Raw genomic sequence first — 26,998 nt, forward strand, 5'->3', positions numbered from 1 at the left:
AGAGATGGTGGCAGAGTTCTTGGCCTTCAGTATCTGCTTATTTGGCTTTGAATCTCAGTTTTACCACTTGCCATCGTAGTTACTTTGAGCAGATTGCTTAGCATCTCTTAGTTTATCTGTAAAATGAGGATGATAATTGAGTTGTAAGAATTTAAATGGTAACATTTTCAGCATCATATGTGACACATAGCAAGTGCTCAGTAAACGTTAGTTAATACTACTTTTCACCTTTCTTTTGAGATCATACCAAAATAATTAATTCTGTCTCTTCTCTAGTTCTCCTACACTCTTAATTGACTCCTTGTTAAAATTTTCTTTTTTTTTTTAAATAAAAGTAATGGATAGTCAATAAGGAAAATGTTGAAACCTTACAAAAAGTAAAGAAAGAAATAAAAACGTGAGTAATTTCATCATCCAAAGATGATATCTCAGTAATTTATTTTAGATACATATGAAAGATACTTCAATATAGGGCGCCTGGGTGGTTCAGTGGGTTAAGCCATTGCCTTCGGCTCAGGTCATGATCTCAGGGTCCTGGGATCAAGTCCCGCATTGGGCTCTCTGCTCAGCAGGGAGCCTGCCTCCTCCTCTCTCTCTCTCTGCCTGCCTCTCTGCCTACTTGTGATCTGTCAAATAAATTTAAAAAATCTTTTAAAAAAATAAATAAAATTGAATTTAGTATTTTTTCAAAGACTTTATTCATTTATTTGACAGAGAGAGCACAGGCAGGCAGAGTGGCAGGCAGAGGGAGAGGGAGAAGTAGGCTCCCTGCTGAGCAGGGAGCCTGATAAGGGGCTTGATCCCAGGAACGTGGTATCATGACCTGAGCTGAAGGCAGATGCTTTTTTTTTTTTTAAGATTTTATTTATTTATTTGACAGAGCACAAGTAGGCAGAGAGGCAGGCAGAGTGGGGGCGGGGAGCAGGCTCTCTGCTCAGCAGAGAGCCCGAATCAGGGCTCCATCCCAGGACCCTGGGATCATGACCTGAGCCAAAGGCAGAAGCTTTAACCCACTGAGCCACCCAGGCACCCCTGCTTAAGCATCTGCTTAACTGACTGAGTCACCCAGGTGCCCCACGAATTTAGTATTTTTTTTAAAAGATTTTATTTATTTGACATAGACATCACAAGTAGGCAGAGAGGCAGGCAGAGAGAGAGGGGGAAGCAGGCTCCCTGTTGAGCAGAGAGTCCCATGTGGGGCTTGATCCCAGGACCCTGAGACCATGACCTGAGTCGAAGGCAGAGGCTTAACCCACTGAGCCACCCAGGTGCCCCAGAATTTAATATTTTTTAATTAGAAGTAGTTACTCAGTTAACAACCTTGTAACTAAGTCTTTGTAATGTTGTTTATTTTCATAGATTTATGGATGTGGAAATGTCAGAGGACATTTATGTTTTTAGTACTTTTGTTGTATATTGCCAATGGCCTTCTAAAAAGGTTTAAAAATTTACTTTCATATCATGAGTTTGATTCTTTTTTCTTGCTAATATGGAAATTTTTACTTATGTTAATAAACTCATTACATTCTTTTGGTTATAGATAAAATAAGTAATTTTTAAAGATTGATTTATTTGAGAGAGCAAGAGTGAGAGAAAAAGAGAGCACATATGCAAGAATCAGGGGGGCGGGGGAGGCAGAAGGGAGAAGGAAAAGAATTTCAAGTAGACTGCTTGCTGAGCATAGAACCTGACATGGGACTCCATCTCATAACCCCGAGATCATGACCTGAACCAAAATCAAAAGTTAGGTGTTTAACCAACTGAGACATCCAGGAGCCCCAGTATTTGGTAATTTTAATAAACAAATGGTAGAGATCATAGAAAGTAAAAATCCTTTATAATTACATATCCACAGAGATAATCACCACTAAATATAGACTCATTCAGTTTTTATTGATGCATATATTACTATTTATTTTTTGTAAAAACAGGATTATATTAGATGGAAAGTGGTTTTAATGATTGCAAAATAGTCCGTTCATGTTGTTATATCAATTATTTTCCTGGTTTTGGATATTTAGATTTGATTGACTTATTCTTAATGGTAATTTGTTCTTTCATTATATTTATGCATTTTCCTTTGTTTTTTCATTTTAAAAGGGTAATAGTTTATATTCAGCCTTATTAAGAAATTTTACTTAAGTTTGTCCCTTAAAATATTTTTAAAAATTATTTTACTATTTATCTTGAAATGTAGTTATTTTACAGGCGTTTTCTACTTCTAAAGAGGCAGTGCTTTCTAATCCCTTTCTTGGGAGACCATGTTGGAAGCTTCAATAATTAAAGAGCCATACCTATAAAAATTTTACCTGTATTTGTCCAGGGTTTTATTAGCCTAGACTCACTGCTGCAGTTTCATTTTTGTGCCATTCTCAGAGGTTATAACCTGGACAGGTTTACATAGTGGAGTTGACCAGGCCCAAGAGAGAACAGTATCGTTGTTCTTTCCTTAAATAGTGTTTGCAGATGGCTCATGTCATGGGTACTTTGTTTTGTATTTAGATCGAAGGACGTGTTCTCCCAATGGAAAGAATTAACTTAAGAAATACTTCATTTATCACATCTCAGGAACTAAACTGGATTAAGGAAGTAACCAGGGACCTTTCCATCTTAACTGTAAGTGACTTTTGAGGTGGTGAAGAGAGGACCAGTATTCCTATAAGTATGGAAATTAGGAAGCAGGAAGGATTGGGTGTCTTCTTTTGGAGGGAGAATACCACCTGAATTCCTATCCTGCATTATCTACTAAATGGGTCCTTCAAATACAGCAAATTGATGAATTGTTAGAGGTAAGCACTTTGGTTGGCTATAGACTTAGGAAAAGGAAATAGATTGCTATGGTAACTCATACAGTGCCAGCCGATTACCCATTCTCCCTTTTATGTTCCTTTATCTTCCCCCGCTTTTCCCTGGGGAAGGATGTTTTTATCCATGAAAGAAGTGTAATTAAAACAGCCCCCACCAAGGGAACCAAAGAACAAAATGGTATATAATTATTTTTAAATGTTTTTGAGCCATGCATAAAGTACACACATCTGTTTCTAAAACTTTTTATTGAAATATGTTTAAAGAAAAAGTATATTTACAAGTGTAAGTTTGAGGAATTTTCAAAGGTTCATAAACCTATAGAATCCACAGCAAGGGTTAAGAAAGAGAACTTTACCAATGACCCAGAAGCCATCCCTTCTGCTCCTTGTTACTACCTACCTCTCACCCTTAAAAACGATATGAGGAGTCACAGCATAGATTCATTTCAGTTGCTTTTTGTACTTGATGTATATGTGAAACCATACAGTATATATTCTTTTATGTCTGGCTTAATTTCTTCAGCCCTGATTGGTGAGTTTCATCCATATTGTTAGATATAGTTGTAGGTCTTTCATTCTCCTTGTTGCATACTATTCCACTGTGAAAGTTGTCCCCCATTTACTTAATTGTATACATCTGTGTTACAGGAATTAGAAAAGATTCAAGCGGAGAGAGTTATAAGTGATTTATTCTCTAGAATAATACCTCCTGGGTGTGACTCTGGAGTGTCTAAGTTATGAGAAGTACTAAAAATAGCTTGTGGTTATTCCTAGGTCCCCATGCATTTCTGGGCACTGTTTTACCCAAAGAGAGCAATGGATCAGGCCCGAGAACTGGTTAACATGTTGGAGAAGATAGCTGGCCCCATTGGTATGCGCATGAGTCCACCGGCCTGGGTTGAACTAAAGGATGATCGAATAGAAACCTATGTCAGAACCATTCAATCCATGCTAGGAGTTGAGGTAATAAATTAATTTAATTTGAGTGTATTTATAGAATGCCTGTTTTAAAATACTTGAACACTTGATTTTAAATGATCTTGGTTGTCAGACTACTGTTTTTGATGCCCAGAAACCAGTTTGTTACTCATGTACACATGAAATAATGAACTAAGTAGTCTTTATGCCCTTTGGTTAATTCTGCTGCTCTCATTCTATGTTGGCAGCCTCACTCTTGTGTTCTTTTTTCACATAATAGACGAATAGCTGACTTAACTTTAGTTCGTTATCTATATAGAACATGTTGTGCTCAGAAAGCAACTTTTTGGGCCCAGTGCCATTTTGCACGATTCAGTATTTAGCTGTCACAATCTGGTCTGGCTTAAGATTTGAATTGCTCTGGCAATGAACTTGGCGCCTGGCCATCAGCTCAGTCCTGACAGCTGTTCAGGACCACTGGAGCTGAGCAAGTCACAGTACTCGTAACTCAGTAGTTCAGGCCTACAGTTCTTACCTATTTGTACATAAAACAGAGGAAGAAGCTTAAGGAGGGCCCTCAACAAAAGTAGTTAGTCTTTGACTGGAAGAGTCCATTCTTGGGAGATCAGTACTGGAATGAGATTGTCTTGGGATCTCTCTTATCCCCCTCCCCTCCCCGCTCTAGGTTATCACTCACAGCACCACCCTTGTGTTCTGTCTCTCTTTGTAATTTCTTCCTAGTTTCCCAGGCTTATAGTCTGGTGTGGCCTCTCCCTACACCTGATCATTGATAATTCTGCTCTATTTTCAAAAGAATAACCCAGTGTACTACCTCAGCTCCCCCATCACACCGCTTGCCACGTTCTCTTTAGGAGAGTATACTGCTATCAGTTTTCGTGCAGCATGGATATGATGGTCATTCATCACGTTTACCAAACTTAACTCATAATTGGTCTTGTCTCTGTTGTCTTCAGGGCATGCTGTTGTATTATTTATTAGGGGTCTCAAACTCAGATGTCTGCGGGAGCCAGGTGAATAATGCAAATGAAGTGAGCTGGGAGGGGATTGTAGTGAACTAAAGAGAGTAAACCCTATGACTGCTTATAAAAGCACAGCATTATCAAATTAATTTTTAATTTACTCCTTTTTCAGTAGAAGCAAGAAAATCTGGATTTGTGTGTATGTGCCCTTCCTTATATTTAAATATGAGTTTAAAAAGGGAGGGATGTACCTGGCTGGCTCAGTTGGTAGAGCATGTGACTCTTGATCTCGGGGTCATGAGTTCAGGCCCCACACTGGGCATGGAGCCTACTTAGAAAAAAAAAAATGAGGGACGCCTGGGTGGCTCAGTTGGTTAAGCAGCTGCCTTCGGCTCAGGTCATGATCCCAGGGTCCTGGGATCGAGTCCCACATTGGGCTCCTTGCTCGGCAGGGAGCCTGCTTCTCCCTCTGCCTCTGCCTGCCTCTTTGTCTGCCTGTGCTCGCTCTCTCTCCCTCTGTCTCTGGCAAATAAATAAATAAAATCTTAAAAAAAAAAAAAAAGATTCTTCCATGTTTAAAAAAAAAAAAATGATAGGGGCACATGGGTGACTCAGTCATTGACCGTCTGCCTTTAGCTCAGATTGTGATCCCAGAGTCCTGGGACTGAGCCCCACATCAGGCTTTCTGCTCAGCGGGAAGCCTGCTTCTCCCTTTCCCACTTCCCTGCCTGTGTTCCCTCTCCCGCTGTGTCTCTCTCTGTCAAACGAATAAATAAAATCTTAAATAATAATAATAATAATAATAAAATGTAAAAAGTATTAATAAAAACAACACATGTAAGTCACTGTAGGGACTAAAAAGCTACATGTTTGGTAGGTCCAGGCCATAGGCTCCCAGTGTGCAGCCTGTGTTCTCTGTGACTTTGGAAGTTCTTTGATGTGATTACTAGAATGCATCCTTAGAGAGGTTTATTTTTGTTTTTTGTTTTTTGTTTTTTAAGATTTTGCTTATTTATTTGTCATAGAGAGAACATGTGCATGCAAGCACAAGCAAGGGGAGAGGCATGCAGAGGGAGAAGCAGGCTCCCCGCTGAGCAAGGAACTGGATGTGGAACTTGATCCCAGAACCCTGGGATCATAACTCGAGCTAAAGGCAGGCACTTAACGGACTGAGCCACCCAGGCATCCCTCAGAGAGGTCTTAATCTAACAATAATCTTGATTTGGAATAATATACTATTGATTTGCCATTAGTAGCTCTTTCTGGCATAAAGGATTAGCACCTTCATTTCACTTTCACCTTCATTTCACTTTTCTTTATTCAGACTTTGAAAGGTCCTGTGTTTCCAATGTTGGAACTCTTTTTTTTTTTTAAGATTTTATTCATTTATTTGACAGAGAGAGACAGCAAGAGAGGGATTATAAGGAGGGGGAGTGGGAGAGGGAGAAGCAGGCTTCCCGATGAACAGGGAGCCCGATGTGGGGCTCAAACCCAGGACCGTGGAATCCTGACCTGAGCCAAAGGCAGACACTGAGCCACCCAGGCGCCCCTCCAGTGTTGGAACTCTTATTAAACAGTAAGGGGTCAAGGATGCTTGTATGAGATACTCTGGGGGTGATACTATTCTATCTTGTAACCAGAGAGTAAGGTAGAGCCACTTACGGATTTAGCTGTAGCTTCATTTGTTTGTGTTCGGCTCCTAATAGTTTCTTGTGGTATTGTACTCCATGTTTCCTCAGTTTTGTGGTATGAATGTAATAAGGTGGTTAGTTTACTGAAGAGAATGGTAAAAAGCAATATAGGGAATTGAAAGCAGCAACTAAGTAACCCTTCCAAATTTTCAAGCCTGCCTTTTCCAGGCATCTTAAGTGTCCTAAGAAAGACGTCAGTTGGCGTCTAGAAAGACGTCTAGATAATTTATGATATCATATTCCATATCTGTGCAAAGAAGCCCTGAACCCAGCAAAGGTTCAAAGACCTGTTTGGGGTTGGAATGTCTACCGTCTTTGTTTCAGTCCTCTTCTGCCTTAAAGGTCCCACGACTTTGCAGGCTCTTAGACTGCCCCCAGCTGGAGCCCCAACAAGGTGCCCTGAGAGTTTCAAAGCCTGACTTATGTACTTTATCTCCTCAAGGGGAAGATACAGATGGTTGTTTGCATCATCATGGGCACACGTGACGATCTCTATGGGGCCATTAAAAAGCTGTGCTGTGTGCAGGCTCCTGTGCCCTCACAGGTGAGTGGGAGCTGGGCAGGAGGCACAGATGGAAACTCTAGCCTCCCTTGAGGCTTTGAAAAGAGGGATACAGGTGTTCAAAAAGACTGAAGTAACTATTAGAAGCCATGTGTGTATACTGTCTGGTGGAACATTCCCCTTATTAGAATAACCTGGTTAAAAGCAGATGCTCTTTGTAAATGCTGCCTTCATGTTCCCAAATGAGTTACTCTTGCTGGTTCAGTGGGTGACCTGCTGAGTGGTTTCACATGACTGGGTTCTGAGAGTATAGGCTTCACTCTGAAAGGGGAAAGCTGTTTTTCCTTAGTAGGTTTAAAGAAAATTACTCTGTATGAGATTTTTTGAAAGTTTTTGTTTTTTGGTTGTTTATTGTTTTGTTTTGTGTTTTGTTTTGTGTTTGTGGGGAGTGTGTATGTGTGAGTTCAATGCTTGCCTAGAAATCCTAGAATTAGAACTAGTCAAAGTATATTATCTGCTAATTGGGGTTTCCTCAACAAATGTAGTGTTTACTTTAGGCCTGTTTTCATCGTCTGACAAGCTGATAGTGTCCTCTTTCCCCACACCCCTTTGTTATAGGTCATCAATGTCCGAACCATTGGTCAGCCAACCAGGCTTCGGAGTGTGGCCCAGAAAATTTTACTTCAGATTAATTGTAAATTGGGTGGTGAGCTCTGGGGAGTGGATATTCCTCTGGTGAGTGATGCTGAGATGTGTCTTCATTCAATTTAGCTCTCCAGAGACTCCTACCTAGTTGTTTTCCTCATAGAGTTATCTTTATTTTCCATGCTTAGTAGTCTAAACGGTTCATAGCCTGATTTGGTATAGCCTACAGGCTGAGAATGGTTTTTATAAATCTAAACAGTTGAAACCAATAAAAATAAGACTAATATTTCCTGACACGTGAAAATTATTTGAAAATCCATTTTCAGTGTCTTTAAGTGCAGTTTTATTGGAATACAACCATACTTCTCTATAGACTAGCTACGGCTGCTCTCATACTGTAACAACAGATGGAACTGAAGAGTTCCTGCAGAGACTGTGTAGCTCACAGAGCCCAATGGTATTTACTGTTTAATCCTTTACAGAAGAAGTGTGGTGATCCTGTTCTAGATCTCTGACTTGTTCATAGTGTTTAAAAAAATGTCAAGTTGATATCAGTCTTTCTCTTCCTTTCCCAGAACTTATTTTCATATGTTGCTTTTGGGGTACAGATAACAAAAAGATGGGGTGATGGATTGCTTGTTGTTTGGGGTCTGTTTTTTGTTTTCTAACCCAGAAACAATTAATGGTGATTGGGATGGATGTTTACCATGATCCTAGCCGAGGCATGCGATCTGTGGTTGGCTTCGTTGCAAGCATCAATCTGTAAGTACTACTTATAATGCCATTTTGTTCGGTTACCTCATTTTGATGCCAGTCTTACTATAAATCCAGGGAATGCTTTCTAATATTTTGTATTTTAGTAAAAGTATACTTTATAAAAGTATACTTAACTTTTCCCTCCCTTATCTTCCTATTAGTTTATCTAGTCTATTTACCAGATTTGTCAGATCTGTAAGTTTGTTCCCCTGGCTGTGGTGTAATCATCTTCAAAATGGGGGCTGTGTCTTAGTGGATTTTTCCCCCAGGAATGAGGAATTTTTTTTTGTTTGTTCTGATTGTAAAAACAAGGCATGCTCATGCAGATAACTACAGAAATTTAGAAAGTGAAAGTACCTTATGGGCCATCTTTTAGTAACTATCACCAAAATTTTGATGTATATATACTTCTATATTTTCATTTATGCACATAGTAACACATATAGGTGGTGTATATATATATACAAAATGGCATATTAATGTGTATACTATACCTTATCTTGTTTTATGTACTTAAATTATATATTGCTGACATTTCGTCATGTCCATACAAATAAATCTCAACCAATTCTTCTTAAGTGCTGCATGGAATTTATTGTATGCTAGAGCACTATTTAGTCTTCTGTTGGTGGTTATCTAGGTGGTTAATTTTTTTCAGCTGGAAGTGGTTTTGTAGCAAATACCACAATTATGTCTATATTTTTACATTCTATATGTGGCATATATTTTTCCCTGTATTGCCATGTGTTTTTACCTGTAACACAAATGCATTTACTAGGTATTTGTATTGGTGCATAGAGGAGCCTGTGTGTACTGACATTCAGATTGTGGACCTTCCTCTGTGAGTGTGTGTTCATCTGTCTCTCTCTTACTGCCTCTTCCCCAGCACTCTCACAAAATGGTATTCACGAGTGGTATTCCAGATGCCTCATCAGGAGATTGTGGATAGCCTGAAGCTGTGCCTGGTGGGCTCCTTAAAAAAGTTTTATGAGGTGAGGAGAGCAGAAATTTTATTTTATTTCTTTATTTTTTTGACGATTTTATTTATTTGATAGGGAGAGTGAGCACAAGCATGGGGAGTGGTAGGGAGTGAGAGAAGCAGGCCTCCCCACTGAGTAGGACCCTGGGATCATGACCTGAACTGAAGGTAGACGCTTACTGATTGAGCCACTCAGGTGTCCCAGAACAGAAATTTTGTAAAGTTGGGGGTTTTTAAGGACTGCCTATCTGACCATTTTAAGAGGAAGTCTGACTTAGTGGGAGGGGTCCCAAATTAAAGGTATCTCCTAAACAGACTGAAAAGTTAGTCATTGGCAACTTTGGCGATTGGCAAAGGTATCTCAAAGGGACTGCTTTCAGGCTTCTGCTTGTACCAGAGATAAATACTTTGATTTTGTTTGGTAAGTAATGATTATTCCCAGTTTGTCAGCTTGATGTCTGTAGACATAATTTTCATGCCCTTATCAGGAAAGTGGGGGTAAATTTCAGCAATTAAAGCAGCTTATGAATTTACTCAGCTTTTTATGGCTATTACTAGGTACTTTTCATTTCAGTTCAAGACAAATGCCTCCCTGTAAATCACCCCTAGAACTCTCAGGAATGCTAACCGTGGAGAATTGCTGTCATTAAACTGATACTGGGTCTGGCACAATGAGCAAGCAAAGTACTGGGTTTTACCTTGGCCACTACATCAAAGGAAGTGCTGATAAGTGGTTTTCATGTCTTAGGGTCAGAGTTAGCCCTTTGCATGGAGAGTAACAGCAAGAAATTTAATTATTTTGTATGATCACAGTCAATAGAATGCCATCTTATTTCTTTTTAGACTGCTTCCTACACTGTCCTTCAAATAGTTTAATATTCTTTCAGTATTTGTGATCATGTAAAAAAAAAAAAAAAGTTGAATTTTGTCTCTAAGGAGACCTATATATATACTACCTTGTCACGAAGTCTTACCACACCTTCCTTTTTCTTGTTGTTGGCACTATTTCCCTTCAAGCTCTTCTGTTAGGTGCTAGATTTTCAAAGATTCCTTCTTTGAAGATTTTTCCGTCCCCCCCCCCCACTGCCCCAGTGCTCCATCCCTTAGACTTATTTCTTTATGCTCCTTCCTCTTCCAAGGCCTCTTTTTTCTTTTGTTTATTTTTTCCAAGTCCCCTTCTTTACCTTCTGTGTAGTGGCTATTGCATTTTGCCTTATATTAGTTCATTGTATCCTTATTTATCTTTCTCTGGGCTGTGAATTACTTGAGCACTGCTTGGTTATTGATGGCCATGTAACAAGTTTACCCTAAAACTTAGTGACATACAGTGAGCATTTATGATTCCGAAGTCAAGAAGTGCAGTGGGCTCTGGTGACTCTTCATATGGTCTTTTTTCTTTTCTTTTGTTTTCTTTCTTTCTTTTGTGTGTGTGTGTGTGTGTGTGTGATTTTGTTTATTTGACACAGAGAGACACAGTGAGAGAGGGAACACAAGCAGGGGGAGTGAGGTCTCCCTTTGAGCAGGGAGCCCAATGTGGGGCTCAGTTCCAGGACCCTGAGATCATGACCTGAGCCAAAGATAGACGCTTAACGACTGAGCCATCCAGGTGCCCCTCATGTGGTCTTTCCACATGAGTTAGTTTGGGCTTCCTCACAGCGTGGTGGGACACAGTTCAAGGTGTGAGTAGTCCAAGAAACTAGAGCCAGGTGGAAATCACGTTGCCTTTATACCATACCCTGCAAAGTCATGCAGTATCACTTTCACTGCATTCCATTTGTCCAGTAGTCTCAGTATGAATATGCCTAATATTTGGAGGAGCCGGTGTGGGGATAGGATAGATTTAAATAATGGATCTGCCTATAAAACTGTTACATACATTTTCATTTGTTTATACTAATTTAGTACATTTTCCCCTTGGATTTGCCACTGTTTATTCCTTCCACTAAATTTGTGCAGAACTCTTGAGCATACAATTTCTCTGATGGTTAACTTATCCAGTTCTTTCTCAGGGCATTCATTCTTGCATCAGTATTACATCCCGAAGAAGCATTAACCAAGTCTCCAAATATACTTGACTATCAACATCAGTATTACTATAATACTTGTTTAAGTAATAGAACTGATTCTTAACCAACAAGGTTAGTGTCCCATCACATTACAGTATGGTAGTAAATACAACCTGAAATATGAATCAGAAGATACTGAGGCATTACTACAGCTCCACTCAGGCATGAGTAATTATTCCAGTTCATTGTCCTATTACATGACCAAAATATCTCCCAGAACTATGCCACTTAAGTTTGCAGGCTTTCATTGTCATTCTCAGGTTCTAAAAGCAAGAACAGTCTCAGCAACGTGGCTGTACTTTTTCAGGCATGTGGTACACTTAAGCTACAGGCAATATTATTACTTCTTGTTCAAGGCGTGCTTTGAGATACCAATGAATGTAATACTGGATTTCCCTCATTGCATAACTGTTGATTCATTCCTTTATCCTCAGCTACCATTCTTCCTTCTTTCCATTTATACCTTAACTTTTCTTCCTTTGGAAGGAATGTTAGGTTTGGCCCCTGTGCTGGTGTAGGTTGCTGATAGCAATTCTAGCATGGTAGGTGCTTTCCCCCTTAGTCCACTCCCATTCATATAGGGAGGGCTACACAGGTACAGAATTAGTGAACTCTCTTGACCACTAGGGATTTTAGCTGCATTTCCTGTGAACCTCAATTTTGTTAGAGGGGTGAAAGCATGATCTACCCCATCAGGCCCTTAGGAATTTCATCACAAAGGTTTAAAAGTATAGTTACAGTTTTTTGCTTAGAGATTGTTGTAGATTGAATTATACCCTCCCCGACACACAAAAGTTACTGACATTCTAACACATAGTACTAGTGAATGTGACTGTATTTGGAAATAAGGCCTTTATGGATGATGGAGTTAAGATGAGGCCATTAGAGTGTGCCCTAATCTAATATGACTGTGTCCTTATGAAAAGAGGAGATTTGAACGCAGGGGCAGATACACGTAGAGGAAAGACGATGTGAGGACACAGGGAGATCGCCATCTAGAAGCCAAGGAACACCTGAGGCCACCAGAGGCTAAGAAGGAGTCATGGAACAGATTGTCCCTCATACCCCTCAGAAGAAACCAACCCTGCCAACACCCCGATCTCAGGCTTCTAGCCTCCACCCCTGTGAAACAATACCTATCTGTTGTTGAAGCCACTCAGTTAGTGTACTTTGTTATGCAGCCCTAGAGAACGGATATACCCTTTATCCCAGTTTGGGCATCTGCAATTGCAGTTCTGGTCTGAGAACCAGTAGGAAGAAAAGTGTTGAGGTCATGTGAGGGAAACAAAAAAGTATTGTTATACCAGCATCTTTCTCCATCCTCTGTTCTCTGGATCCCCCAGAGAAAGGGAGAGACATCCTCTGGGTCCTGTTCATGTTGAGTGTCTGTACACACTCATGAAATCTTGCCAGTCAACCCTCATGCCTTTATTCCCTGCATTTTAGACCAAAAAAAAAAAAATGTTTCAGTTGTCCATTCTGTTTGCTATCAAACTGTTACTCTGAGGATGAAAATGTGTTCTTCGATCTGAGGAAATGTGGGTTGTCAGTCAAAATTGATACAATATCTTTTGTTGTAGATCTTTTTTTTTGGTGTTTTGAGCATTTATATCTACCAGGAGGTATGCATAGCCTAGTCCACAGTAGATGTCTATTTATGTCAGGAAGTATTTCTTGCCTCCTGGAGCTACCAGGCTAGTCTAACTTGCCACCTATGTGCAGGGCCTTCCCTTTAGGAAATCTATCCCAGAGCCATCTGCATTCTCTGTTATCTCCTCTTGTCAGGCAGAACAATTCTTGGTGGCTTTCTGCACTTCAGAGTGTGCAAGAGAAATGTCTAGATTCAATCCATTTCTGCATTGCTGCAATCTTCCTGTATCTGTTCATTTAATGGACCCAGGTTTCACCTCAAGCAAGCACAGCAAAATATCTACTTGCCAGGTCCAACGTCTTTTTGATTTGGGAGGGAGGTAATTATTCCCCATTTACTGTATTTACTGGTAATGTTTACTCTGCTTTTCTGTCCCTACGGATTTACTGATTTTGGATACATTTTATAGAAATAATCATAAAATATGTGACCTTTTATGTGTGGCTTTTTTTGTTGAGCATGTTTTTAGGGCTCATGCAAGTTGTATATATCACTGTTCTTTTTTATGGATGAATGATATTCCATTGTGTGTGTATTCTGCAGTTGGTTAATCCATCCATTATTGATGGATATTCGGACTTTTTCTACCTTGTGACTATTGTGAATACTGCTATAAATATGTTTATATATGTATTCGTTTGAGTACCTCTTTGCATTGAAATTGATGGACCATAAGGTAATTCTGTGTTTAACTTTTTGAGGAACCAGCAAATTGTTTTCCACAGTGGCCACACCATTTTCATTCCTGCCGGCAATGTATAGAATTTCCCAATTTCCCCAATTCCTGCCAAGACTTTGTTTTCCATTTTTAATTGTAGCCACTGTGAAGTGGTAACTCATTGTGATTTTAACTTGCATTTCCTTAATAAGGAACGATGTCGAACATCTTTTTCATATGCTTATTGTCTATTTGTATATCTTCTTTGAAGAAGTCCTTTCAGATCTTTTCCCCATTTTTTTAAAGAATTTATTTATTTGAGAGAGAGAGACAGAGAGCCTGAGTGGGGTGAGGGACAGAGGGAGAAGCAGACTCCCTGCTGAGCAGGGAGCCCGATTCTGGGCTCAATCCCAGGACCCCAGGATGATGACCTGAGCCAAGGCAGAAGTTTAACTGACTGAGCCACCCAAGTGCCCCTTTTCCCCATTCCCCCCCCCCATTTCTTATTTATTTATTTATTTGTCAGAGAGAGAGAGAGAGCAAGAGCGAGCACAGGCAGAGTGGCAGGCAGAGTCAGAGGGAGAAGCAGGCTCCCTGCGGAGCAAGGTGCCCGATGTGGGACTCAATCCCAGGACGCTGGGATCATGACCTGAGCCGAAGGCAGCTGCTTAACCAACTGAGCCACCCAGGCGTCCCTCCCCCCCCATTTCTTTTTTTTTTTTTTTTTTTTTTTAAATTTTTTTATTTTTATAAACATATATTTTTATCCCCAGGGGTACAGGTCTGTGAATCACCAGGTTTACACACTTCACAGCACTCACCAAATCACATACCCTCCCCAATGTCCATAATCCCACCCCCTTCTCCCAAACCCCCTCCCCCCGGCAACCCTCAGTTTGTTTTGTGAGATTAAGAGTCACTTATGGTTTGTCTCCCTCCCAATCCCATCTTGTTTCATTTATTCTTCTACCCACTTAAGCCTCCATGTTGGCATCACCACTTCCTTATCAGGGAGATCATATGATAGTTGTCTTTCTCTGCTTGACTTATTTCGCTAAGCATGATACGCTCTAGTTCCATCCATGTTGTTGCAAATGGCAAGATTTCATTTCTTTTGATGGCTGCATAGTATTCCATTGTGATATATACCACATCTTCTTGATCCATTCATCTGTTGATGGACATCTAGGTTCTTTCCATAGTTTGGCTATTGTGGACATTGCTGCTATAAAACATTCGGGTGCATGTGTCCCTTTGGATCACTACATTTGTATCTTTAGGGTAAATACCCAATAGTGCAATTGCTGGGTCATAGGGCAGTTCTATTTTCAACATTTTGAGGAACCTCCATGCTGTTTTCCAGAGTGGCTGGACCAGCTTGCATTCCCACCAACAGTGGAGGAGGGTTCCCCTTTTCCTCCGCATCCTCGCCAGCATCTGTCATTTCCTGACTTGTTGATTTTAGCCATTCTGACTGGTGTGAGGTGATATCTCATTGTGGTTTTGATTTGTATTTCCCTGATGCCGAGTGATATGGAGCACTTTTTCATGTGTCTGTTGGCCATCTGGATGTCTTCTTTGCAGAAATGTCTGTTCATGTCTTCTGCCCATTTCTTGATTGGATTATTTGTTCTTTGGGTGTTGAGTTTGCTAAGTTCTTTATAGATTCTGGACACTAGTCCTTTATCTGATATGTCGTTTGCAAATATATCTTCTCCCATTCTGTCAGTTGTCTTTTGATTTTGTTAACTGTTTCCTTTTTTGCAAAAGCTTTTGATCTTGATGAAATCCCAGTAGTTCATTTTTTCCCTTGCTTGAGGAGGATGTTGCTGCGGCAGAGGTCGAAGAGGTTGCTGCCCGTGTTCTCAAGGATTTTGATGGATTCCTTTCGTACATTGAGGTCCTTCATCCATTTTGAGTCTATTTTTGTGTGTGGTGTAAGGAAATGGTCCAATTTCATTTTTCTGCATGTGGCTGTCCAATTTTCCCAGCACCATTTATTGAAAAGGCTGTCTTTTTTCCATTGGACATTCTTTCCTGCTTTGTCGAAGATTAGTTGACCATAGATTTGAGGGTCTATTTCTGGGCTCTCTATTCTGTTCCATTGATCTATGTGTCTGTTTTTGTGCCAGTACCATGCTGTCTTGATCCCCCCCCATTTCTTAATTGAGTTATTTGTCTTTTTGTTGTTAAATTGTGAAGTTTTTTACATATTTTGGATACAGAATTCTTGTCTGATAAATGATTTGCGAATATTTTGTCCCATTTTGTGGAATGTTTTCACTTTCTTGATAATGTTAATTTGATGCATAAAAATTTTAAATTTTTATGAAGTCCAATTTATCTGTTTTTCTTTTGTCCATGTATGTCTGTCATTCTTAATGTCAGTATAAGACTGTTTTGATTACTGTTTTCTTTTTTTTTTTTTTTTTTTTTAAAGATTTTATTTATTTATTTGACAGAGAGAGATCACAAGTAGGCAGAGAGGCAGGCAGAGAGAGAGAGGAGGAAACAGGCTCCCTGCTGAGCAGAGAGCCCGATGTGGGACTCGATCCCAGTACCCTGAGATCATGACCTGAGCCGAAGGCAGCGGCTTAACCCACTGAGCCACCCAGGCACCCTTACTGTTTCTTTTTATAGTTAGTTTTGAAATCTGGAAGTGTGAGGCTTCCAGATTTGTTTTCTTTTTTTGAATATTGTTTTAGCTGTTCAGGGCCCCTTAGAATTTCATATGAAATTTCCATTTCTGAAAAAAAAAGCCATTGGAATTTTGATAAGGATTGCATTGGATTTGTAGATTGCTTTGCAGGTGTTGCCATCTTAATAATATTTAGTCTTATAATATATAGACGGAGAATATTTTTTCTATTTTTTTAGGTCGTCTTTAATTGCTTTCAGCAACATTTTATAGTTTCCACATATAAATATTTTACCTCCTTGATTAAATTTATTCCTAGGAATTTTATTGTTTTAGATGCAATTGTAAATGTAATTGTTCCCTTAATTTCATTTTTGAATTGTCCATTGCTGGTATACAGAAACATAACTGGTTTGTATGTATTAATCTTTAACCTTACCACTTTTTTGAGTTTGTTAGGTTTAGGGCTTTTTCTTATTTCAAAAATTCTTGGAATTTTCTATTCATGGAATCAGGGAATCTCCAAATAAACAAATTATACTTCTTCCTTTTCAACTTGGATACTTTACATTTTTTTTTATAACATTTTATTTATTTGTTTGTTTGTTTGTTTCAGAGAGAAAAAACGCTCACATGAGCCAGGGGGAGAGGCAGAGGGGTGGAGAAGAGGTAAAGCGAGAGAATCCCAAGCAGTCTTTGAGCTGAGCATGAAGCTCAATACAAGGCTTTGTCCCGTGATCCTAAGATCATGACCTGAGCCCAAACCAAGAGTCAGATGCTTAACTAACTGAGTCAGCCACTCAGGTTCCCCTCCAATTTGGATGTCTGTCATTTCTTTTTCTTGCACAGTTACTCTGGTTGGAATTTCCAGTACAACACTGACAGCAACGATAAAAACAGGCATCCTGGGACTCCTGGGTGGCTCAGTTAGTTAAGCGGCTGCCTTCGGCTCAGGTCATGATCCCAGAGTCCTGGGATCAAGTCCCATATTGGGCTCCTTGCTTGGCGGGGAGCCTACTTCTCCCTCTGCCTCTGCCTGCCACTCTGCCTGTGCTTGCTCTTGCTTCTTTCTCTATGACAAATAAATAAATAAAATCTTTAAAAAAAAAAAACAAAAACAGGCATCCTATTTTATTCTTGATGTTTGTAGGAGAATAATTTTAAGTCTTTCACTATTAAGTATATGTTAGCTGTGAGTTTTCCATAAATTTGCTTTCTCGGTTTTTTTTTTTTTTAAGGTTTTATTTATTTATGGGGCGCCTGGGTGGCTCAGTGGGTTAAGCTGCTGCCTTCGGCTCAGGTCATGATCTCAGGGTCCTGGGATAGAGTCCCGAATCGGGCTCTCTGCTCAGCAGGGAGCCTGCTTCCCTCTCTCTCTCTGCCTACCTCTCTGCCTACTTGCGATCTCTCTCTGTCAAATAAATAAATAGAAATCTTTAAAAAAAAAAAAAGATTTCCATTTATTTATTTGACAGAGAGAGACACAGTTGGAGAGGGAATACAGGCAGGGGGAATGGGAGAGAGGGAGAAGCAGCCTTCCACTGAGCAGGGAGCCCCATGTGGGGCTCGAACCCAGGACCCTTGGATTATGACCCGAGCAGAAGGCAGATGCTTTCTTATGTTAAGGAAGTTTCTTTTTTTTCTATTCCTAATTTGATGAGCATTTCTTGCTCTCTCTCTCTCTTTTTTTTTTTTTTTGGACAGGTGATGAGCATTTTTATGTTGAAAGTGTGTTGGGTTTTATCAGATGCTTTTTTTGTATATTAATTTATAAAAACCTTATTCATAGTAATACCAAATTAATTTCAGTAATGTATAAAAACTTTGTTCTTATACAGTTTTATTCTCTTCCTCTTTTTGTGTGCTAATTCTGTATTAGGGTTCTCTAAAGAAACAGAGTCAGGGGGTGCCTGGGTGGCTCAGTGGGTTAAAGCCTCTGTCTTTGGCTCAGGTTATGATCCCAGAGTTCTGGGATCGAGCCCCGCATTGGGCTCTCTGCTCAGCGAGGAGCCTGCTTCCTCCTCTCTCTCTGCCTGCCTCTCTGCCTAGTTGTGATCTCTCTGTGTCAAATAAATAAATAAAATCTTAAAAAAAAAAAAAGAAACAGAGTCAGGAGTGTGTGTGTGTGTATATGTGAGTGTGCATGTGCATTCATGCATGCAGAGAGAGATTTATTTTTAAGGAATTGACTCACATAATTTATGGAAGGTGGCAAGTTCAAAATCTCCAGAGGGGCCAGCAGGCTGAAGTCCCAGGGAATAACTGATGTTGCAGATCAAATTTGAGTTTTTCCTACTTTGTATTCCTTAGGCTTCTTGGATAAGTTAAATTTTTCACCAAGTTTAGTAAATTTGGGGTCTACTATTTCTTCAGCTTTCTTTTTGACCCTTTCTCTCTCATCTGTCCTACTGAGACTCCAGTTATTTGTATTTGGTATGTGTAATGGCATCTTACTCTCTCAGAGGCTCTGTTCATTTTTTTTTCTTTTTCCTTCTTTCTTGTACCGGATAATCTCAGGGGACCTATCTCCTAGTTCATGGATTATTTCTTCTGCCTGATCAAATCTGCCGTTAAGCCCCTCTAGTGTGATTTGTCATTCTAGTTATTGCACTTTCTAACTCCAAAATTTCTATTTGGTTCTTGGTTATAACTTGTCTCTTTATTGATGGTCTATTTGGTGAGACATTTCCAATTCTTAAGATGTGGTTTTCCTTAGTTCTTTGAACAGTATTTAAAATACTGGTTTAAAGTCCTTGTTCAGTAAAGTTATCAACTGGGTTATCAGGTAGTTTCTGTTGACTATTTTTTTATGTGAGTGAGCCGTATTTTACTATTTCTTGGTGTGTCATAGGCTTTTATTGAAAACTAGACATTTTTAATATAACGTGACAACTCTTCAAATTAAATCTCCACTCCCAGGAATTATTATTCTTTGTTTGACGGTTTTCCTGGCCTGATTCTATAATCTCCGTAATCTAGATTATGGGTAGCATTGAAAATTTTTCCCCTTGGTTAGCTTAGTGATCAGTTACTGACTGGACAGATATTTCTTTAAATGCCTTGTTCTGCCCCTTTCAGTGACTGCTACATTATTTTCACAATTATCATAGTAGTGAGGCTACAGATGTTTGTTGCAGCTACTGCAGAGAAAGGAGGATGTGAGTTAGAGCAAGTTAAAACACCATAAAGCTTGTGAGAGTCAGCTGGTTTCATTGGGTAAATGCTCCTCAGATTGTTGCAAACCTCCAGTTAGTATCCACAATTCCAAGAAGTTTGGTTTTAACCATTTTTGCATTGTACTTGTTACTTTTATGGAGAAGCAGGTTTTTCAAGGTCCTTTCTTTCCCTTTCAATTTCCTGAGGAGTACTTTTTTTTTTTAATATTTTATTTATTTATTTGACAGAGATCACAAGCAGGCAGAGAGGCAGGCAGAGAGAGAGGAGGAAGCAGGCTCCCCTCAGAGCAGAGAGCCCAACATGGGGCTCAATCCCAGGACCCTGGGATCATGACCTGAGCCGAAGGCAGAGGCTTTAACCCGCTGAGCTACCCAGGTGCCCCTTGAGGAGTACTTTTGACAGTCTTGCAGTTTCTAGATGGACGGTGATTAGAGCCTAGAACTCACTAAGTGTAGATGACACTAGGAAACCTCCAACATTTTGGTTTGGTGCCCTAAAGAGCTACATCATAGGAATAAGTGTGAGGGAGTGGTATGTAAACCCTTAGAGCAAACTACAGCTCATCTTTGAATTATTACTATTTCCGCAATCAGATACAATGACCCAGTATATTAGTGTTCCCTAGTTTCTCAGAGCGCTAATACTACAGACTCCTGGAAGAAACAAACTTAAGTCTTCTCTGTATTGAAATATCATTCCAGGCTTCACCTGGTTTCTATTAACACTATTTATAAATTCTATGTTTAGCATACTATTCTGAGAAAGGAATATATTATATATTATTATATATTGTATATACACATGTACATGTTTACACACGTGCATGTATGGGTAGGTATAGTTATATATACACACACATATATGCATTCATACATATATAAATCGACAGACATATATGCAGATGCATACATGAGTGTATGTAAAATCTAATTGCGTTTAATTGAAGACTTAATGAAGAAAAAAGAGTAAGAAAGCCAAGATATGGTTGGCTAGGGCCTAGAGCCTAGGGCCATATGCTAATTCTGAAAGTGGCAGCTAAAATATTGAAAAGCTTTAGCACTTTTGAAAGCCTCTAAGGATCAAAAACAGGAGACCAGGTTCCCCAAAGCTGTGGTCCTGAGTATACTTCCCATTCTTCTGGTTGTGAATCTAAAAGGGTACAGATTAGGAGTAAAGAAGAACCATACGTAGACTGACTCTGAATCATGTCAGTCCCTGAATAAGAATTTATGTGAACTCTACTGCTAGTTTCATGACCCACTTGTCAGAGCAAATATAAATTCTTTGAGGAAGGGTAACATGTTAGGCATCCAAATGTTTCCACATTGCCTACCAGTCAGTAAATAGTAACTAATAACACAAGGAGAGAAAATGAAGGAACTAAAAACAACCAACCAAAAAAACCAGATAATTGATTCTGGTCCACGTAAGATTCAGATAATTGAGTAATCAGACATGTTTTAAAATTGCTACACTTGGGGTACCTAGGTGACTCAATTGATTAAACATTGGACTCTTGATTTCAGCCCAGGTCATGATCTCAGGGTTGTGAGGTCAAACCCTGCATCAGGCTGTGCTGAGCATGGAGCCTGCTTAAGATTCTCTCTCCTTCTCTCTTCCCACCTCTCTCTCTACCCCCTTCTAAAAAAATTAAAAAATAGCTACACTTAATGTGTTTAAAGAGATAAAAGACATTACGAATTTTAGCAAAGAATTGGGAACTATAAAGAAAAAGCTGGAATTTCTAGAACTGAAATTTATGCCAACCAAAATTAAATGCTCAATGGATGGTTGTATCAGGTTTCTAGGACTGCCATAACGTACCATAGACCTGGTGGCTTAACAGCAAAAAGATTTATTTCCTCACAGTTCTGGAGGATGAGAAGTCCAAAATCATGGTGTTGGCAGAGCTGGATTCTCCTGAGGCCTCTCTTCTTGTCTTGTAGATGACTGTCTTCTCTCTGTCGTACGGTCTTCATCCTGTGTGTATCTGTGTCCTCTTCTTACAAAGACACAAGTCATATTTAGGTAGGTAGGTCACCCTACCCTGGTGACCTCATTTCAACCTAATAACCTCTTTTTAAAGGCACTATTTCCAAATACAGTCCCATTCTGGGATACTAGGGGTTTGAACTTTAACATACAAATTTTGGGGAAACAGAGCTCTATGCATAAAAATGGGTAACAGTGGGCGCCTGGGTGGCTCAGTGGGTTAAGCCGCTGCCTTCGGCTCAGGTCATGATCTCAGGGTCCTGGGATCTAGTCCCATGTCGGGCTCTCTGCTCAGCAGGGAGCCTGCTTCCTTCTCTCACTCTCTATCTGCCTGCCTCTTTGCCTACTTGTGATCTCTGTCTGTCAAATAAATAAAATCTTTTAAAAAAAAAATGGGTAACAGTAGTTTAGACTTAATCGAGGAAGTAAAAAGTCAACTGAAAGATAAAAAATAACTGAAGCGTTGAGGTACAAAAACATGGGAGGTATGGGGTTAAAATATAATATATGCATAATTGGCCCAGAAGGAAGTTAAAGAGGGTATAGAACAGAAGAAATTTCTGAAAAGAGTTACATTATAATAAATAAAACTATTGGACGGACACACACACACACACACACACACCCCTTAAGACTAGTCAGGAATAGGGCGCCTGGGTGGCTCAGTGGGTTAAGCCGCTGCCTTCGGCTCAGGTCATGATCTCAGGGTCCTGGGATCGAGTCCCACATCGGGCTCTCTGCTCAGCAGGGAGCCTGCTTCCCTGTCTCTCTCTGCCTGCCTCTCCGTCTACTTGTGATTTCTCTCTGTCAAATAAATAAATAAATAAAATCTTTAAAAAAAAAAAAAAAAGACTAGTCAGGAATATAAAAGGTTACCTTGAAAGAGCAACAAATGGACCAATAGCTAACTTGTCAAAAGAAAGAGTGTAAGCCACAGGTAATAAAATAATAGCTTTGGGAACTCTTAATCTCAGGGTTGTGAGTTTGAACCCCATACTGGGTGCAGAGATTAAAAAAGATTCTTTAAGAGAGAAAAGATAAGAGCTGACAATGTAGAATCTAGTATCAAAGAAAAATAACTTCTAATAAGGTAAAAATAAAGATATTCCATGACAAACAAAAAATTGATAGACTTTGTCACTGGCAAACTCACAGTGAAGGAAGATAATAAATGGCATTCTGCATCTAGAAGGCAAATTATCCTAGAGAGAAACATAGAAGTAGTTACAGGAATAAAAGTGGCAAATATGGGATAAATTTGAATGAATACATACTATCTAAAATAGTATAATTCGTGAATGGGTATGGATTTGTGTATGTGTATAAATTTCAAATTAATGACAGTAGTACATATATTAAGTAAATGCAATTCTAATTCTAATGCTGGTCCTTGAATTGTTGAGTAAAAGATGAAAGTAATAATTTATATTACACTTAGATTTGCTGAAGATCTATGTTGCTAGTAATTTCTAGATCAGGCCTTAAATAATAATTATATTAACTATCAAGATGAAAAAAAATAAAACAATAAAAATTTTTTTAAAAGAAGAAAGAAAGGGGTGCCTGGGTGGCTTGGTGGGTTAAAGCCTCTGCCTTTGGCTCAGGTCATGATCCAAGGGTCCTGGGAAAGAGCCCCACATCTGACTCTGCTCTGCAGGGAGCCTACTTCCTCCTCTCTCTCTCTGCCTGCCTCTCTGCCTACTTGTGATCTCTGCCTGTCAAATAATTAAATAAAATCTTAAAAAAAAAAAGGGGAAAGAAAAAAAATGTGAAACAGCTGAGACAAAAATAGCATGCAATCCTTGAATCTTGAAAATGTTACACCTTGTGAAAGAAGCCAGTCACAGAAGACCACGGAGCCCATTTATAAAAAATGTGTAGGAGAGGGAAATCTAGAGAGACAGAAGGTAGACCAGATTTGCTTAGGCCTGAGAGGACAGAAAGGTGAATAGGGTAGTGATGTTGTACTTATCTGTGAATGTACTAAATGTGGTATTGTACATATTTATAAATATACTAAAAATAATTGAATTTTATACTTTAAGTTGGTGAATTATATGGTATATGAATTATATATCGAAAACAAGATGTTTTTAAAAATTTTAAGAACCATACAGAAATTCTGGAGTTGTACAATGTCATAAATGGGGACACCTGGGTGGCTTAGTGCGTTAAAGGCTCTGACTTCGGCTCAGCCCACATCAGGCTCTCTGCTCAGTGGGGAGCCTGCTTCTCCCTCTCCCTCTGCCTGCCTCTCTGCCTCCTTGTGATCTCTGTCAAATAAATAAATAAAATCTTTTTAAAAAATAAAATATAATAAATGAAAATTTCACTGGAGGAGTTTAGTATCAGATTTGACTAGGTGGAAGAAATAACCAGCAGTCTTAAAGATAGGTCAATTGAGATTATCCAGTGTGAGGAAAAGGAAGAAAAAGGAATGAAGAAAATGAATAGAGACTCAGAGATCTGTGGGATACCATTTAATCATACCAACATAAATAGAGCATGATTCTCAGAAGGGGAGTAAAGAGAATAGAAAAGAAAGAAAGAAAGAACATTGGAAGGAACAATGTGCTCATTCTCTCTCTCAAATTTCATGAAAATGAGTAGCAAACTTATCCAGGAAGCCCAGTGCATACCAAGTAGTAAAAGTCAAAGATATCCACACCTAGACACATTACGGTAAAACTACTGAAAGACAAAGAAAGCATATTGAAAGCACTGAGAGAAAACAACTTAATGTGTTCAAGGCATCCTCAGTAAGTTTAAGACCTGCTCTCTCATCAGAAGTCATGGAGGCTAGGGTGCTTGGGTGGCTCAGTGTGTTAAGCCTCTGCCTTCGGCTCAGGTCATGATCTCAGGCTCCTGGGATTGAGCCCCACGTTGGGCTCTCTGCTCAACAGGGAGCCTGCTTCCCTCTCTCTCTGCCCATCTCTGTCTACTTGTGATCTCTCTGTCTGTCAAATAAATAAATAAAATCTTAAAAAAAGGGAAGAAAGAAAATGACTTGCCAGACTTGGATACTATGAATGAAAATAACAGGATAATTAAAAAAAAAAAAGAAAAGAAAGAAAGAAATCATGGAGGCTAGAAGGCAGTGGGAGGACATATTCAAAATAATGAAAGAAAAAGTTTGAATAAGAATTCAGATCTAGAAAAACTAAAAATGAGATAAATCTTGACAATAGTAAGCTCAAGTGAAAGCAGCTAGATATAAAAATGCGATTATTTTATATAGCATTTCATTCGAACTATCCAGAATAGGCAAATCATAAGGACAGAAAAGAGATTACTGGTTTCCAGAGAGTGAAAATGTGGGCAAGAATGGGGAGTAAGTGCTAATGAGTACAGGGTTCTTTTTGGTGATGAAAATATTACAGAATTAGTACATAGCTAGGTGAATATTATTGAAAACCACTGAATTATACTCTTCAAAATGGAGCATTTTAGGGGGTATAGTTCAATGGTAGAGCATTTGACTGCAAAATGGAGCATTTTATGGTATGTTATTTATGTCAAATTTTAAAAAGATTTTACTTATTTATTTGACTAAGAGCAAGAGAGAAAACACAAGCAGGGGGAGTGGAAGAGGGAGAAGTATGCTTTGGCTGAGCAGGGAGCCAGATGCGGGGCTTGATCCCAGGACCCTGGGATCGTGACCTGAGCCAAAGGCAGACACTTAATGACTGAGCCACACCCAGGCACCTCTATGTCAACTTTTTTTTAAATGAAGGAGAATCAATCACTGAACTCTACCTCTGAAACTAATAATGCATTATATGTTAATTGAACTTAAATTTAAAAAATAAGAAAAGGGGAATAAAATGAAAGCAAAATAAAATTTAAGTATTCCAATTTTAAAAAAGGAGAAATTAAGACATTTTCAGATAAAAACTGGAAAAATTTATCACTGGCACACCTGTCCTACGAGAAATACTAAAGGGAGTCCTTCATGTAGAAATGAAATAATGCTAGATTGTAATTTGTGTCCACATGGAGAAAGAAGTAGCACCAGAAAAGGTAACCATACAGATAAATATAAAAGAGAGCAAAATGTATTTTTGTCAGCTTTTCATACTCTATGATTTAAGAAACAACTGTTTAAAATAATAGATGTAAATCTGAATAGAAGTGTATACAAAGTGTAAAGATTGAATTTGTGTGGCAATTAAGGCACAAAGGAGAGATGAGAGAATGGAGTCATATATAAAGCTTTTTAATATTGCTGAAATTTATATTAATTAACCAAATGATATTGTTCCAAGTTAATATGTTAGGTATAATCTCCAAGGAAAACACTAAGAAAAGAACTCTGAGGGGCACCTGGGTAGCTCAGTTGGTTAAGTATCTGTCTTAGGCTCAGGTCATGATTACAGGGTTCTGGGATCAAATCCTGCATCAGGCTCCCTGCTGGGTGGGGAGTCTGCTTCTCCCTCTCCCTCTGCCCCTCCCTTTGCTTGTGCTCATTCTCTCTCTCTAATAAGTAAAATCTTAAAAACAAAACAAAACAAAAATCCTACCTCTGAAAAATACAACAAAGGGAACAAGGAAATTAAAATGGTAACTAGACAATATCTGTTTAATAGAAAATAAGGCAGTTGTGGAAGAATAGAGGGACAAAATAGATATAAACCATGTAGGAAACAGTAATCTTACCCTATTAGTAATTACTTGGAAACGGACTAAACCTCCCACTCAAAAGAGATTAGAGAATGGATTAAGTGAAAAATACATGGTTGTAATTTCTGCAAGAGACACATTTTAGTGTCAAAGACACAGTGGGTTGAAAGTAAAAGTAAAAGAATAGAACAAGATTATATACAAGTCAAATAGTAACCAAAACAGAGATGGAGTGGCTGTACTATCAGATAGAACAGACTTTAAGATAACAATTGTTACTAGAGATAGGGAAGGACATTTTATAATGGCAAAATGTTAATCCGTGAGGAAGACCTAAAATACAAATACATAGGAACCTAACCCAAAATAGACCCCTCAAAATATATGAAACTAAAATTAACGTAATTAAAGGCAAAAATAGAAAATTCAGCAGTGGCGCCTGGGTGGCTCAGTCATTAAACGTCTGCCTTTGGCTCAGGTCATGATCCCAGGTTCCTGGGATCGAGTCTCACATTGGGCTGGCTACCTGCTCAGTGGGAAATCTGTTCTCCCTCTCCTACTCCCCCTGCTTGTGTTCCCTCTCTCACTGTGCCTTTCTCTGTCAAATAAATAAATAAAATCTTTAAAAAAAAAAAAAAAAAATGAAAAGAAAATTCACAGTAATTACTTGGAGACTTCAAAACTCCACACTTTCAATAATGGATAAAACAATTAGAAATAAGATTAACAAGGAAACAGAATATTTGAATGCTGTGATCCAACTGAACATAACAGGTAGCTATAGAACTCTCCACCAACAGAATACAGACTCTTCTCAAATGTATATGGCACATTCTCTCAAGATAGTCAACTATGTTGGGACCAATTAAATTTAGAAGGATTAAAATCACATAAAATACATTCTCAAACCACAGTGGA

At 39.0% G+C, this 26,998-nt stretch overlaps 1 protein-coding gene across 5 annotated transcripts in view; it reads left to right on the plus strand.

The window, feature by feature from the left end:
• Positions 1–26,998, plus strand: part of PIWIL2 (piwi like RNA-mediated gene silencing 2) — a 76,142-nt gene that overhangs the window by 24,716 nt on the left and 24,428 nt on the right. For all 5 annotated transcript variants that reach the window (XM_004763298.3, XM_004763297.3, XM_045069509.1 and 2 more), the window contains 6 exons: positions 2,503–2,616; positions 3,582–3,770; positions 6,839–6,940; positions 7,517–7,633; positions 8,217–8,305; positions 9,186–9,291. In XM_004763298.3, the coding sequence (XP_004763355.1) occupies positions 2,503–2,616; positions 3,582–3,770; positions 6,839–6,940; positions 7,517–7,633; positions 8,217–8,305; positions 9,186–9,291 (717 nt within the window). The remainder of the gene's footprint in view (positions 1–2,502; positions 2,617–3,581; positions 3,771–6,838; positions 6,941–7,516; positions 7,634–8,216; positions 8,306–9,185; positions 9,292–26,998) is intronic.

Source organism: Mustela putorius, unplaced genomic scaffold (assembly GCF_011764305.1).
Source record: "Mustela putorius furo isolate JIRA1106 unplaced genomic scaffold, ASM1176430v1.1 tig00003937_pilon_pilon_pilon, whole genome shotgun sequence".
In the NCBI taxonomy this organism is placed as follows: Eukaryota; Metazoa; Chordata; class Mammalia; order Carnivora; family Mustelidae; genus Mustela; species Mustela putorius.